This window comes from Palaemon carinicauda, chromosome 30 (assembly GCF_036898095.1).
Source record: "Palaemon carinicauda isolate YSFRI2023 chromosome 30, ASM3689809v2, whole genome shotgun sequence".
Classification (NCBI taxonomy): domain Eukaryota; kingdom Metazoa; phylum Arthropoda; class Malacostraca; order Decapoda; family Palaemonidae; genus Palaemon; species Palaemon carinicauda.
In genome coordinates, this window is record NC_090754.1 from 25,437,968 (window position 1) to 25,454,171 (window position 16,204).

At 41.2% G+C, this 16,204-nt stretch overlaps 1 protein-coding gene across 5 annotated transcripts in view; it reads right to left on the reverse strand.

The window, feature by feature from the left end:
- Positions 1-16,204, reverse strand: part of LOC137622931 (uncharacterized) — a 615,385-nt gene that overhangs the window by 468,830 nt on the left and 130,351 nt on the right. For 4 of the 5 annotated variants that reach the window (XM_068353504.1, XM_068353501.1, XM_068353500.1 and 1 more), the window contains 3 exons: positions 5,893-6,473; positions 5,708-5,743; positions 1,675-1,795 (listed from right to left, as the gene is read on the reverse strand). In XM_068353504.1, the coding sequence (XP_068209605.1) occupies positions 1,675-1,795; positions 5,708-5,743; positions 5,893-6,330 (595 nt within the window). In that variant the 5' untranslated portion in view covers positions 6,331-6,473. The remainder of the gene's footprint in view (positions 1-1,674; positions 1,796-5,707; positions 5,744-5,892; positions 6,474-16,204) is intronic. The other variant, XM_068353502.1, reaches the window with a different exon arrangement.

The following is a 16,204-nucleotide window of genomic DNA, read 5'->3' on the forward strand; positions in this document are numbered from 1 at the left end:
GCCACCTAGGAAGGGAGATGCTCACCCTAACCTATAGTAGGTGGACCAACTGAAAAACGGTGCACACGTATATTTCAGCAAGGTACATAAACCAGCCCTCCCAACCTAACCTGGATTAGGGTCGTTAGACCCTAATCAAGGAAGGGAGAAGACGTATCGCAAGGAAAAGGTCCAGGACCGATTCAGCTTAAAGGAGGTGATCCTACCTTTAAGGTCCGCAACACTAAGGGAGGGGTCATTCCCTTAGGTGGGGAGGCGATACAGTACTCTGAGGAGTCTTGTCCTATCACATGTAATAGGATACAAGATTACCAGAGGGAAGCCCTAGGGCTAGGGATGAAGAGAGCATATAGGGGTCCTATCATAAGGTTAGGTTAGCAAGGCACTCAAGATAACCTACCCCCTATATGGTCCCTGAAGGCGAAAAAACACTTGCATCACTGTCAATGGTATTGTAAATTAATGCCAAAATCTTCATAACTAACACTAGGATCACTGGAATATCATGCATTAACACTGGTATAGGCTCACTGGCCTAGGGGCTAATCAAAGCCTACTGGTATGGGGTCAGCGAAGACCCTAATTAATGCGTCAAAAACACGATATAAAGTTCCTAGCTATGAAGACTAAATAACTAATAGCGCTGATTAGTAATTTATATACCGGTAAGGCTGTTGCGGCTAACTAAATAAGGCATGCAAGCAACAGCAGCGTCATAAAATGGCGCTGACTGGTCTGGCAAAGCTCTGCCACAATTATGCAAATATCTTGAAAAGTAAGATTTACTTTAAGGCCAGAGCTTATTAAAACAATACTTTAACCTTTGTACTCAACTTTCCAGAAGAAGGTGAAGCTGACGGTTGAGACATAGCGAGGATGCAAGTAGATAAAGTCGCACAAAGGGAAAAAAAAAAAAAAAACGTCCAATCGAGCGAGCTACTAGCAAAGGAATGAGGACGGACGTGACGTCATCAAAAGCAATGGCGTCCGTCTGTTTACATCGCGAGTACCGATATCGCCACATCTAGATCGGCTGCGGCTCAGCTCCCAGCCACTCCCTGTCCGCCATATTGAAGCGTTAACTCTATATGGGGTGCAGATAGCTATGTGGCACGTCTATACATGCGTGTCCCCTGTTGTTACACGATGTCTTAAGGGGAAACCTTTAGGATACTCGCCCCAGAAGTTAGAATTCTGTGATAACCTGTGGTTTAATTCTCTGGGAAAATCCTAGTAGTGATTACCCAAGGAAGCTACCAAAAAGGATCCTTCCATCAGGACGCCATGGCTTGAGCCCAAAAATATATATATATATATACACTGTGTATATATATATATATATATATATATATATATATATATATATATATACACTGTGTATATATATATACTGTATATATATATATATATATATATATATATATATATATATATATATATATATATATATATATATATATATATATATCTACCAGCCTAAAGAGAAAACTGTGGCAGCTCTGCGAGCTGTGAGTGGGTACTCCCCAGCCAACCCCTACCTACCCACAACAGTGGTTAAGTAGGGTTGCCACCTAGCACTTTTTAGTCTGTTGGCTACCTTCCAGCTTCGCCGAAAGATGAACCATATAAATAACTACAGGTTTGTTGGTGAAGGAGTAAACAGAAATAACATACCTGTTAAAGAATACGAACAAACTGTGTAAGGCACTATGTCACTGTCAGGACCCCCAGGGAATAAAACCAATTGATTTTCATTAAATATGTTAGCTCTAAGAGAATCCTTGTATTTCTCCATCTGTAAAAACAAAAGATAAATAAGTAGCATATAATATATTTGTGAGTGGAAAGAAGTGATATCTAATAACATATTTCCATTTTTTTGGTACTTCAACAAATTTGATAATTATAAAATCCATGAAGAAAGGAATACTGTATAACCATAAGGAAAAATGAATTGCATGTCAGCTTTAATGTTAACGATCAAAACTAGATACTAGTGAAGTACATTATTGGCAAACTTCTCAACTGTTGTCTAAAAACTAACTAACTTTTCTTGATAATGGTCTGACTATTTAAATTCAATTACCACAACCATATTTAATAATTTGGAAAACTACCTAAGCTAAGGAACAAAAAAAAAGGTGTTCTATTATTACCGCATTACCATATTACACACCAAGCTGCAACCCTTGTTGGAAAAGAAGAATGCTACATGCCCTGGCACCCCAGTACAAAGAAGAAACACAAAAGTAAAGAACAAACAACAAGAGGAATAAATAAACACGAGTAAAACCAATGATGAAAATATAGACCGCCTTCCTTATACAGTACACGGATTCATTACTCATGAATTAATTTCTATGTGGTAAAAAATTGGTACCACTGTAAAAACATGAACACAAATACTGTATTTACATAACGTGGAGTGACTTAGTATTCATTCTCTTATTTGCTTACTGCAGAGCCAAGCTCAGGTGGTGGCTCAACACAGAAGCATGTCACTAGCCCTGCACTGGTATAGGTCACTAAGTCAAGAAATGAAAATTCACAGGGATTAGGTAACACACACACACCATTAAATATTGATAAACCACAAATAACAGCTACACCCTTAATGACACTCCCAGACCACCCATTGGGCTGTTAGAAGGCTGATGGAGAATTTTATGGAGTGAGGCCATTAATGGGTTCAAATGATTCCCACAAATCAATGCCAATGTCAAAAAGATTATAAAAAGACTATACATGACTGAACAAGTAAGTGGAGATGGAATGGAGGAAATGATAGATGGTATCATCATACATACAGAGGATGATGAGGTAGAGACTAATTGGTTCTTGAGAGAAGAGGAAGATTGTTTAGCCAACTCATAGAAATGGACTTTACTTCAAGAACAATTTACAGTACTGCGATTGTGAAGCTAACCCACAGAAATGGACATTAGAACAATTTCCTGAAGTGTTTAGATTGTATAATAAATAGATTTGAGATCATAAAAGAATGCAATCCTTATATAGACTGCGCATATGTCTCTTTCTGGAAACTTCATAAATTCACTTCATCTCACAAAGCCAAATTGACATGGCTTTCATGGACACCTTATGCTTCCTGGAATTAACAAAATGGTGTTGACTCGCAGACCTAAGCTGTCAAGTCTGGGCCACATAATACTGCTTGACTCCCATAGGATGCAGAAATGTCTCATCGTGACCTCTACCAATGAAGTCGTCGAGGGAAAGATTGAGAAACTCTTAAATCTCACATCAGGAAATGACAAGTTATGAATTTTTGCACAAACTCAGGAAAGCATGAGCATGAGAGACACCTAGCCTTTCAAATCAGACTAGAATGGAATAACCTTGAAGTATACCTAAAAACTTTTCCAGAGTTGAAGCTGGCACGAAAATAGTCTTTACGGCAATATCTGTCAAAATATTTTCAATGGGGTCAAAAGAAGCTCGAGTTAGACTTTGGAGGGAAAACTCGCATCCTACTCTGAAGGCCGAGTTTGAGGGGTGGGTAAGACTACTCATAACTCTTTATGAGCATGGTCAGCTATCATGAGTAATGAAGATCCCTTTCCTTCAGTCTGAACACTTGACTAAAGACAGTGCAATGCTTCTCTTAACGAAGGTAAAATAGGATATCCCAATCTGCTGAAGAAACGTTCCCACCGGACTGCCCTCCCATTGATGACAACCCCAAAAGATAGTCCAATTTCCTAATACTAAACCACTGAGAATACTCGGATATAGTCATAAGTCTACCTTACTATGCCATAAGGAGATTCTCTCTCTTACAAAAACTAACGGAAAATCTCCAACTATAAAGTGTCAAGGACTTCAAAGATTGGTGATACCTCAGCAAAGAAGACCAGGTCCTCAGCCCTTTGACCAACTGAGATAGTGGACTGATATACCCATTGGCTTGAGGCCAAAGAGGAACCCCCAATGTTGTCTTGAGGCCCATTGTGACCAATAAGCCTACTTGGTTGAGCACAATAAAGAAACTAAATAACAGGAAAACCTACACATACAGATGACTAAGGGTGCTGGAAGAATATTGGAAATATCCCTCCCTGGCAATCAGTTGGACAGGAGTTCAATCCCGGCGCAAGCTCAACAGTTTCTAGTAGTTTCTGAAACTTCACCTTCCTTGGAAGCTAGGGATATTTGGAAGGCCTATAGATCTACCTACTGAGTCATCAGCAACCATTGCCTGGGCCTACAAGATCCTAGGTTGGAGTGGGGCCTTTGTTTTTCCCTTGCCTCTGACATTAATGGGCTCCAAGAAAGAAAAGGGGTCTCAAGGGTCTGAAACTGTAGAAAAGAACACTAGAAGCTTATTATTTATCCACACAGTAGAGTTCATTCACCAGAGGTTACCTTAACTCAAACAGCCTTTTTGTTACACAAAGTTAGAAGATACTGAACAGTGAATAGTATCCTGAATGTTAGAATAATTTCCTCTACTGCCTTTAAAGTAAGAAAGTACTTTGCATAAGTATCCTAACTATTAGAGTGCCTGCCCCTACTGCCCTAAGATTAAGACGTCAATAATGATATATTCTGATAGGCAAGGCTATTCTTAGTCGAAACTTAGAAAAATATTCACTCATATAGTATCATTTTTAATCAAGACTAAGTTTGCCTAAGTGTGTTAACTCATGGAAAAGGAAACATTGTTCTTTTAAATGCTAACAATTTCTTAAGGTTTCAAAGGTCTAATCATAAAATCATGAACCATGGACACAGGCCAATATAATGAACAAACTGAACCACTGTCAACAGACTAGTTTCTCCCCTTGGATCAGTCAACATAACAAGCATGGGCCCAGTATAATCCATGAATGCATACATGATAATCTTAGGGGGGGGGGGGAACACCTGTGCACATAAATAGGCTGCCATGCACAGATAGAGAGCACTGGGATCCCTCCTTGGTAAGCATAACATCCCCCTAAGATAATATGGATCTTTAGGGAGTAGTAAATAAAAGCAATGAAAGTAGCATACAACCCAGTCATGAAACTAAAATGATATAGAAGCGTATAGAAAGAGTAATATCCAGAAAAAACAAACATTACTTTTTTGCCTTCTTATACTTCCCATAACAATTACACAGTGTTGAAGTCAAGTCAGTGCATTCCTCATTGGCCAAATCCCCATTACAGACCCCATCTTAGGAAAGGAGAAATAAATGTGTAGCTTCTCAGCCAAGGGTGATTTATGGCAACTACACAAAACCTTGACTTCTACTAGAAAATTATCTGTTTTTTATCATGATTCATAATTAAATACAGTCACAGTCAGTATCAAACAAACAGTCATCAATCAAACAAATACAGTATACTTAAGAAGCTACAACAGCACAGTCAGTGAAGAACTGACAAGAAATCTACATGGGGAGGAAGCTTCCACAAAACCACAGATTACCAATTAACTATGAAGTAAAAGATAGGAGTGGTTGAAAATCCAGATACAAAAGGAAGCAATAGAGCAAAAAGCTAAAAAGTGGGTGCAGCTCAGGGCCATAATGATATCACAAAGACCATTTGGTAATGCCTATTATGCACTGCATAAGTGTGGTACATTGACAGAGCCATCCTCCATGGATATTTTCCAAGGAATAAGAGACAAGTAACAAAGGTTTAAACCCTTAATTACACCTGAAAATTCAAAATATGTATCCAAAAATTAAACTAACCTCCATTTTATGAGACTCATCTGCACATTGCATTTCCTAAAAAGTAGCCTAAAAAATATAAAACCATAATAATGTAGCTGATAAGTAAAGAGTTTTGGCAAGTTGAAACCTACTGAAGTGGTGTAATTTAAAATCAGCAATACCTCTTCACTTAAAATACTCCTAAAGAATAAGTGATTCCTTACCTTTAAACCTCTTAGTCTTACTACATCGCCAGCATTAATTAGGTCTAAAATAGTTTGAACTTTGTTTGTGTTAACTGTGAATATATTCAGAAGAATATCCTTGACAGTGTCTTCTGCATCAGGAGAAGATGGGTCTAAAATGCCAAGCATCATGTGGAGTTTCCCAATACGAGTTATCGAAGGTTTTTTAACTATTTCACTGACAACAGCCATAACATTATATCTATTGCCTATTAAACACTGCATCAGAGGTGTGTACGTGTATGTCTTTTCCAAAGGGGCACCAGCTGTTTTTAAAGCACCATTAGTTTGTAATGGGTTCAACCCAGCTACATTGGCTGCACCACCTTCTCTAAAAAGCCAGATTTGTGGCAAGAATCCTCCATATCCAGCGTGAAGACACAAGGAGCACCACTTTTCAACAGTTCCTAATCCCATATATTTTCCAATTTCAGTATCGGAAAGTGCAATCCACAGTCGTTTGGAAGTACCCCATTTCTTCAGAATATTATCTACACTTTCAGCATATTCTTTATAAAGTGTCACTCTGATGAACTTCCCTTCTGAATCATCTGTTATCACTGAAAAAATGGAAATTATGATTGAATAAACAATTAAATAAATGTTTCCATATAATAACAAAAATAAAATACAAACTAAAATCCTATTTAACATCAAATGATCCATGTGCTTTACTAATCTTTATATAAAAGAATCTATACACAGTAACTTGTTTCTTAAGATATAACCTCTTGACACCTTCCCTATAAACCACCATGAAAGCTAATTAAATATTTGTTTCACAGACAACAACTGAGCAAGTAATGCCTTCATTTGCCATTTTGAGAGTCGATACAATTCTAATTAGTGTTTCATCATTTATAGATATTAACTGGCAAGAAAAGGTGACAAAGCAGGAAGACTCTTTTCTCACCTTGTGTAAAGTCAATATTTTACAGCAGATGAATGGATACATAAGTGATGGTTTTAATCTAAGAAAAATAGTTATCACATTCTAAACAACACAAACACTATAAGACCCATTGCTAGGCTAATGCTGATTAAGTAAAGCTCAAGTAAACATGTAATGGCTTGTCGCCAAAATTCAATGCATTTCCTTTCAAGTTCAACTAAATACTTAGTAATTTCATTAAGTTAGGAAAACTGTTGATTGTAAATTTAAGGAAACCTACTCTTTTATAAACAATAATTTTCCATGCAAAATTATTACTCATAAATAACCTTAACTCATGGTCTTGACATAATCTAGATAAAAAAAAAAAGTTTCATTAAACACAAGCTTTCATCATTTCTTCATAATTTTCTTACTATCTTTACAAATTTATGCTTTTTAAACTGTTCCTACAGTTCCTAAATACAGTACTCCATAAACTAAATATCAATTCAACTGTATACACATCTTTACGTATCAAAGAAAATATTCAAATTGGAACACTCACTAGTGAAGATAAATACTAAAGCTTCATAGAGCATGATAATGCTTAGCTGTGCAGTACTGAACAATGTACAGTATGAAAATTCTGGGATGAATGTACTGCACAGCAACAAAGAGCATTTTTGCTCTTTAGAAAAGTACCAATTCAGCAGCCACTTTGTCAGGTGGTGCAATATCTTCGTCAGTAACATTGTCATCCAACCTATGCCAAAGGAGCACCCGTCTTGTTTCTTTTTTTTGCAGGTGAGGAACACAGTGATCGTCAGTTGCTAAAACTATCTTTTCCCATTCATGTCTTCATTAGCACCCAGTTTATCAGCATAGGCAGCCCCTCCATATATGGACACACTCTTAAGCTTGATACAAATTTGAAATTTATCAAATTAGCCCTTGATGGCATTTTATCAGTTGGTCTGGTGGAAGATGTCATGGTTCTGGGTCGCCATCACCGCCATCCGTAAATATGCAATAGAGCTACTTGACTTTTTTGTATATGGAGTTGGTATCCAGTGCAATTTTTCTCTTCTTACAGTCACTTAAGCAAAGGCCTAATGTAGACTCATCCCTTACAATATGACAAATTCAGAGATAATCTGTATTTTTCCCTAACAAATACAAATCTGTAGTTATGTGGATATACTTTCAGTGGAGCTAGAAGGCAACCATTAGATTTAAAATGTGAGGTGGCCACCCTGTCTAACCACTTGAGTGGGTAGGCAGGGAGTGGCTAGGGAGTACCCAGCCACCCATATATACTTTCAGAGATGTGAGCTACGTCACTTTTTGATTGCAGGTAGGACTTACTGTGGGACAGATGATGGTGGGCCAATTTATATAAATAACTAAAGATTGTATCATTAGTTAGGGAAAAATACAAATCATCTCCAAATTTATCATTTGTTCCCATACTTACTGAACCTTTCTTTGTTTATGTGGATAACTCACTCTTAGAAGGGTGGTAAGTTTGACTAATGGCTTAGTCATTGACACAGGTTTACCTAGTACAGTATTAAAATGTAATAGAGGGAAACCTTGCTAACTCGCTTATCAATACAAGTGAGTATGATAGTGGCCTGAGCAACTAAAGTAGTTGTGAGAGATATCATAGGAACATCTAGGTTAGAATGTTCCTAGTTTAAATAGGAACCCTACACATAAACAGACGTTTCCCAAAGCCTACCTTGCAAGAGGCGTTGGGGACGTGTACAAGTATACAAAATATACTATACTTTACTTGGTTGCACAAGGAAAGTGGTTATTACCTGCAAAGGTTGAAGCCACCTTGCAAAGGGACACATGGTGCTGTTCCCCAAGGAGGGGAAGATGATGAAAGTAAGTGAGCCAGACATACTTTCATTCATCCCAGTCTTACCCCATGTAGCCAATGCCTTCAACCCTGTGCTACTTGTCCAACAAGGAACCAGAGTTATTATTAAACTACTTGTTGTGTCACCACCACAGGAGCGATAAAGAAAACGTATCGGGTCTTCTCTGGGTCACGTCTTGTAAGTAGGGTGATGTGAAGATCAGACATGCTTCCACCCTACCAATGGCAAGGTTTGAGTCATGAAGTAGCTGCTTGAAAATGTTATGGACGGATTCTGCCCTAAAAAGTTATGAGCTCTGGGTCATCTCTATGAGGAGAAGGAGAGGGATTCCATGGCTGTTAAAAGACCTGTAGCCCCGTCACGAACGAGATCTATACATCCTCCTTTGCCCTTCCTAGGGTTAGCAAAGCGTGCTGAACCTAAGGAGCAAGCTCTTTCATTGTTTTCCTGAGGTATGGCCTCAATATAATCACTGGCGTGAAAAGGAGGAAACAATGACGAGTATATGACCAAGAGTCCCAGTCCTTAATGGAAATCTTAATATATTCCCTTGGGCCTTTCAGGGTCAGCGAAACATGCTGTACTCTTGGGGCTAGGTAATCACCCTCCTCGAGTTATTTGCTCAAGTAATTACCCGTGTTACAGCCTTGATTACAAAGCAACAGGTTCCCAGTTGGAGGGTTTGAACCTAAGGTTCAAGCTGCCCAGAGCAAAATTGGATGTTACAGTACTTGGTTTCTTGTCGGGAGCGAGAGATATTGAGGGAGGCCCATAGGGTACGTCTCTCTTTTGGTTGAGTGCCACACTGGGAGAGGCCTGTCTCGGGATCAGGAGAAGATCTGCAGTTTAGGTGTCCTTTGTCATACAGGGGGACAACCAGGACCGAAGGAAGCCACCCATCCTTAAAGGGCTGTATTACCCCACTATGCGTAAATCGGTTCAAACTCTATGGAGAGCAACAATTGGAGGAGATGCTCGATGGACAAGTGTCATGGGTAGGTTCAATACTATTAAAAGGATATGTTATTAAAGATAAAAATATCTATTCCAAAAGTGTGAGCAGCAAGATCCGACTACTGTATTTTTTGGTCAAACCTGTCACCACTTCACTGTCGTCAGCATTTTGAAAGTAAACCAAGCCTCGACGAAGAGCACCTGCAGCGATAAGGGGACTCCTGTTTTGACCAAGATGTCATTGTCTTAATTAGTGGAGTCAGAATATTTTGAGAAACTGAGCCTGAAGGAAATCATTGTTTATGAAATATGTCATGGGTGGACACGTGCTGCCCTTTTGTTACGACTTAACACGTGGTCCAGATTGCATCAGAAATTTCTTGTAGAAGCTTCCATGGCGTGATCGAAGTGGCCGTTTTTGAGGGAGCCAATAGACGTAGAATTGTTAAAAAAAACCCTTCTATGGAAATGACCACTGCCCACTGTGATTAACTCCGCCCATACATGGGTATATAAACTTCAAGAAGAGATTGTCCAAGAGAGATAGGACAGGATATAAGACAAGAGAGGAACTATGTCCGAAACAAATGAGAGCCAAGTCCTGATGAGATAAGAAGCAGAGAAGACCAGAAGCCTGACAGAGTTTGTTTCCAACCTTCCCTTCAGCTTATCTCCAAAATCCTGTTATGGTTGAGAAGAAGAGACAAATTGAAGCAGCTAGCCCTCCCTGCTTGTGATGAGAAGTAGCCACACTGCCTGCAGCCTGCCATAGTTCAACTCTATCATCGAATTCTTGGAGAAGACTTTTGATGTCCCATCTTGATGCCACTCTTTGTGACGTCTTCGAATCCGGTCATTGTGCCAGTTTCATCTGAACTTCAGCTGCCCTTCTGCAACGTTCTCAAGCCTGAAGCCTCAATACCAGTATCGTCTCAGCAGTTGCAGAAAACTATTCCTTAAGTATTTCTACTTTACTGACTGTTCCCCTTTTCTCTTGATGTTTTAATTAATTTGATTTGACAGTTAAAATAACCGAATTCATAACATTGATTTTCTTTATATAAGTTGGTGAATAAACGTGTTGTATTTTTTTATATAAGTTTGTAAACAAACGTGTTGTATTTTTTCATGTTTCTTTTTATATTCATTTCCCACATTTCAATGGTTGCTGTTGGAAACATTTATTTTAATTGTTAAAAGAACCTGTAATGATTTTAAGATCGTAACAACGAGCAAAGGTCTTCCGTTGCCTTAGCCTAAGAGGGTGATTCCCTTCATTACAAATTTTGAGTGCATGACTAGAATAACACCCTCGAGAGGAGAAAAATAGACTTCACTCGCCCCTCACCACATAGTTTTTAGTCGTTCATGTAGTTCGTAATGATTTCTCCAGAGTCGTAGACGTGCCACTGATGTGACCAATCTTTTCGACAAGACTCGGCTTGATGACGAGGCAAGACCGATGCGCTAGTCAAGTCCCTTAATGAGACAAGTCCGACTATAAGTTTGAACGGAATTGGGGAGAAAATTGCTAACAAAAGGAATCCAACAGGCAACAGCAGTTCTCCTCCTGCAAAAAGAAGATCAATGCATGTCATTGATATTCATTCTGCTTCCCAAAGGAAGACCTCTAAAACAGAGACTGTAGGAGGAAGACTCCTGCAGAAGGGGTGGATTCTATAAAGTCCAAACACGTGTACAAGCTACCTCAAAGGGGAGAGCACGTAGGAGCAAAAAGTGTTTTTTCGCGAACTGGAACAGACAAATCATTGTCATTCCCCCCCAGCACTTTCCCAAAGAAAGATGGTGCCTACTAGCGGATTAAGAGACGGTATCATTCGTGCTCTGATCATAGTCCTAAGGACATATGGTCCTGTATGTGGCCTACCCCACTTTCTTTGATGCCTCTATAGGAAGCGTTAAATCCAGGAAGAACGAGGAGATCGACTCCTTGGGAGAGATTTTCATCATACAGAAACAAGGGAAGGATGATCCTTAGTTCTGAAGGACCTGGGACCCGGCTAGTCCTTCAGAGCTAACATTCGACGGGGACTGATGCAGTCTTGCCAGACCTGCGGAAGTTTCTACAGGGTGAGAACACAGTTCACAGATATTTGTAGAGGATATGACCTTCATGTCATTGCCTCGATTACTCGAATTATAGATCGAGGTAAACGGAAGGAGAAGATTCGCAGGAGTTCGAGACTTTAAGATCAGTCAGTAGGCTGAGGTCTTCAAGACAAGAGCTGATCCTATATAGGAGGCTAACTGATTGATCGCAAAACCTTCCCTTGCATGACAAGGTTTGAAGATTAAGTTCATCTCCCGAGGAGAGACTAAAAGTATTGACATCTGACCAACGAACCTTAGTGGTATCCTGGCGTCCCACGTCTTCCTATGAAATCGGATGTTCCAATCATGAGGAAGAAGAGAAAGGCTGCTTCCCATTTCCCGAGGAAAGATGGAAGACAGAAAATAGTATCCTTGTAGCTAAAGTCTGTACTCTCTTTCCTTGGTGAAAAAGACATGAACTGATTATTTTGAGCTCGTGGGAGGGGTTCTCCCATGAGGAAGTAATATATTCTTTCCAAACCACTCCGGCCTAAGGAGGAGCTGCGGTTACGGGAGAAAGTCATCGGCCGACTTCCTGAACAAGACTGAATTTCATGAAGTGTAGACAAAAATTGTTTCCCCGGAACGGATGCAGATGGAGGTTGAATGTGTTTCCACTAAGGTCCGAGGGCAAAAGGGCCAACGGAGATTAGGAAAACAAATTTTCAATAACCTCTGTTATTCTCGTCAGTCACCCATCCAGGGCCGACCGAATTGTAGCAAGTAAATTGCTATAGCTGTCGCTTAGACAGCACTGAATTTTGTTTCAAAGAGGGAGAGCATGGCGGTAACCTCATGAGGATGTGTCTCCCGCTGGAGGGGGATGAACAGACTTAAAGGATCTGCTGCCCCTACCACATCCGAGATTCGATTTGCTTCAGGAGACTGTCTAACTAGAGTAGTTCCTATTCAAGCAAAGTCGGCTCGTGAGCAGCCCCATAATAAACGGGACAATAAGGAAGAAGGTAGCAGCCGAAGCAGCAACCTGGTTCCTGAGGTAATGCTCGCAAGCCTTCCTGTACTACGAACGAAATGTAAATAAAAACACGTACGTTCATGGGAGATGAATTCCCATGAGTGTGCCAGATTCAATCCATAAACCTGGCCAACTGTAACAACATTAGAATAAATCAGATCTTTCACTTATAAACAAGTTAAAAGATTCTTGGCCACCTTGAAGTGGATCCCTCTGAACCTACTGACAGCGAGCAAACTTCGGGAACCCGAGAAGCCCTGTTTGTGATACACAAACATGAACCTAAAAGAGTGAGGGGCACTGAGCTTTGTGCTAGCGCATTATCCCCATCGTCTAAGAAGGGTGTAGTCTTAGGTTCCCAGAAAGAAAACACTGCAATTCCATCTAATCTGCAGGGTCTACTTAAGTAGTGTAAGCCCAAGAGTGAGGAGAGACGATCTATGTCATCTAGGAGAGGTGCTCTCTTGAGCAGCTCCCTCACAGGAAGTGGCTGCTAAATTAGAAGCCTAGAATGGAGCAGGCATGTAGTCTCCGACCAGTGAACGTCAGGAGAGCAAAGAGACAAGCAAGCGAAATGACAAGCTAACGTCATGTGAGACAACGAACGACTAACTGTTGAACATGAAAACAGCAAAGTGTCTTATTCATAAGCAACTGAGGATCGTCTAGCCGTTGAAAAACAGTGACTGGCAGCTGAAAAATCGGAGATCTGGAGAATACGAGATCCATTGAATCGGTCGGGATTGTTTCGCTCATGACTGTGCTCATGATCATGAGCGCCTCGTTCTAGGTCTTGAACGCCTCAACGAGATCGTGAGAGTCCCCTTCATGAGTGCGAGCATCTCCCCCGTGAGCGTGAGCATCTTGCATTAGAGCGAGAACATCTTGCTCATGATCATGATTGATTGATTGATTTGAGGTTTTCTGGCATCGTGACATTTAAGGTCATTGACGCCGATCACAGAGCGTCTCGCACAAGAGATTGAGTGTCTCGCACAAGAGCGTGAGTGTCTTGCATGAGAGAGTGAGTGTCTCGCACGAAAGCGAATCCTGCTCATGAGCGTCTCGCATGAAAACGAATCTTGCTTGTGAGCGTCTCACACGAAAGCGCAAGCGTCAGACTCGTGAGCGTCTCACACAAAAGCGCGAGTGAGCGTCTCACACGAAAGCGCGAGCGTCTTGCTCGTGAAGGTGAGCGTCTAATTTATGATTGTGAGCATCTAGCGTATAACTCACGCTCGTAAGCACAAGCGTCTCGCTCGCAATCGCGAGTGGTTAGTTTGTGATCGTGAGCATCCTCAAGGGTTGTGTAGAGACTCCCTCAGAAGGGGAATTTCTCACACCTGGAGGCGAACCTCCGAGCAGCACTCTGTTTCCCTTCAACGAGCTCTATCTCAAATTCAAGGTTAACATAAAGTGTTGCATCTAGCTCGTGATCGTAAGCGTCTAGAGCTTGTGCGTCCCTAGATCGAGATCGTAAGTATTTAGCTCATGATCGTGAGCGTGTAGCTTGCGATTGTGAGCCTGACATGTAATTCGTGATCGTGTAGCTCGTGATCATGAGCGTTTAGTTTGTAATCATGAGTGTTTAGCTCATGATCGTGAGCATTTACTTCATAATCATGAGCGTCAGCTTGTGATTTAGTATCTTGCTTGTGCACATTTTTGTGAACGTCTAGCTCGTGCTTGTGACCGTGAACATCTAGCTCGTGATTGTAAGCGTCTGTCTTATGATTGTGAGCTTATAGCTCTTGATCTTGAGCTTTTAGTTCTTGATCAAGAGCATCTAGCCCGGGATACGAGGTTACTGTATAGCTCGTGATCATGACCACAACACTTCCGCGATCGTGATCACAAGCGTCATGATCGTGATCGTGATCACAAGCGTCTCGCTCATGACCGTGAGTGTGTAACTCACAGTCGTGAGTGACTAGTTTATGACCATGAACATGTAGTTCACAATACGATTGTTTACCTTGTGATTGCGAGTGTCTAGCCCGGAATAAGGGCTTATAACTTGCAATCATGAGCGTCTAGCTCGCGTTCTTGAGTGTCTCGCTCGTGATCACAAGAGTATAACTCATGATCGTGACCACAAGATGCTCGTGGTCACGATCATGAGCATATTGTGGTCATGATCACGAGTGAGACGCTCTTGATCACGCTCACGATCGTGAGTTACTCACTCACGGTCACGAGCGGTTCAAGAGCGAGACACTCGTGACCACGATCGGCGGCATGAGCGTCCTGCTCTTGACCCTCTTGTGACCATGACGGTAATCAAGAGCGTCTCGCTTGTGATCATGACTACAATACGCTCGTGATCGTGAACACACGCGTCGTGCTGGAGTGTGTAACTCATGATCATGAGCGTGAGCGCGATTACGAGCGAGAGACTGGTCATAACTTGTGTCTAGCTCGTGATCAAGATCACAAGCATCGTACTCGTGGTCACGAGCGTCATACTCGTGTGACTGTGAGCATGTAAGTCACGCTCGTGAGTGTTAGCACTCAAGGGTTGTGTAGACTGGCATCGCAATCGTGGTCACGAGCATCTTGCTCATGACCGTGATCGTGTAACTCATGCTCGTGAGAGTGAGAGTCTCGCTCGCAATCACGAGTGTCTAACTCGTGATCATGAGCGTCCTCAAGTGTTGTGTAGAGACTAGCGTCGCAATTGTGGATGCTCGTGACCATAATAGTGAAACTCAGGATTGTGAGCGTTTCGGTCTGTGATCCTTAGTGCCTAGCTCGTGATAGTGAACATCCTCAAGGGTTGTGTAGAGACTCTCCCTTGAAAGGGGAATTTCTCACACATGGAGGCAAACCTCCAGGTAGCACTCTCTTTCCCTTTAGCGAGCTCTATCTCAAATTGAAGGTTAACATAAAGTGTTACTTGGGAAAAAAGCCAAGGCTTGTTTCTGAGTTTCCCCCAAAGGGATTTCCCGAACAGGAATCCTGCCGGAGTAATCTTTCAGAGGGGAAACTGAACAGGTATTCATCTTCAAGAAAAAGAACATCGAGATAGTGATAGCCTACAATCTTGTGATTGTTACGATCTCTGTGGCGATCATTAATCGTTAAAAACGATGCCCTGACGGGGGTCTAACATCGGATTGTTGCAAACAACATCCTGACCAACCAGGAAGACGAGGTGATGAGTCTCGCCCCTGCGATCATTGAACAGAATAAATTCTGATCTCATTATGAGTCTCGCCACGGCGATCATTGAACAGAATAAATTCTGATCTCATTATGAGTCTTGCCCCTGTGATCGTTATCACCTTTTTCATCAAATCCTACTACACCTATTGATGCAAAGTTTGTCTCCATCTTGAGCTTTCAATTCAATAATTCTCCATTCATTACCTCCTACTTTGCAATTCACAGTCTTCAACCATGTAGGCCTGGCTCTTCAAACTCTTCTAGTGCCTTGGGGAGCCCAGCTGAACGTTTGGTGAACTAATCTCTCTTTTGGAGTGCGAA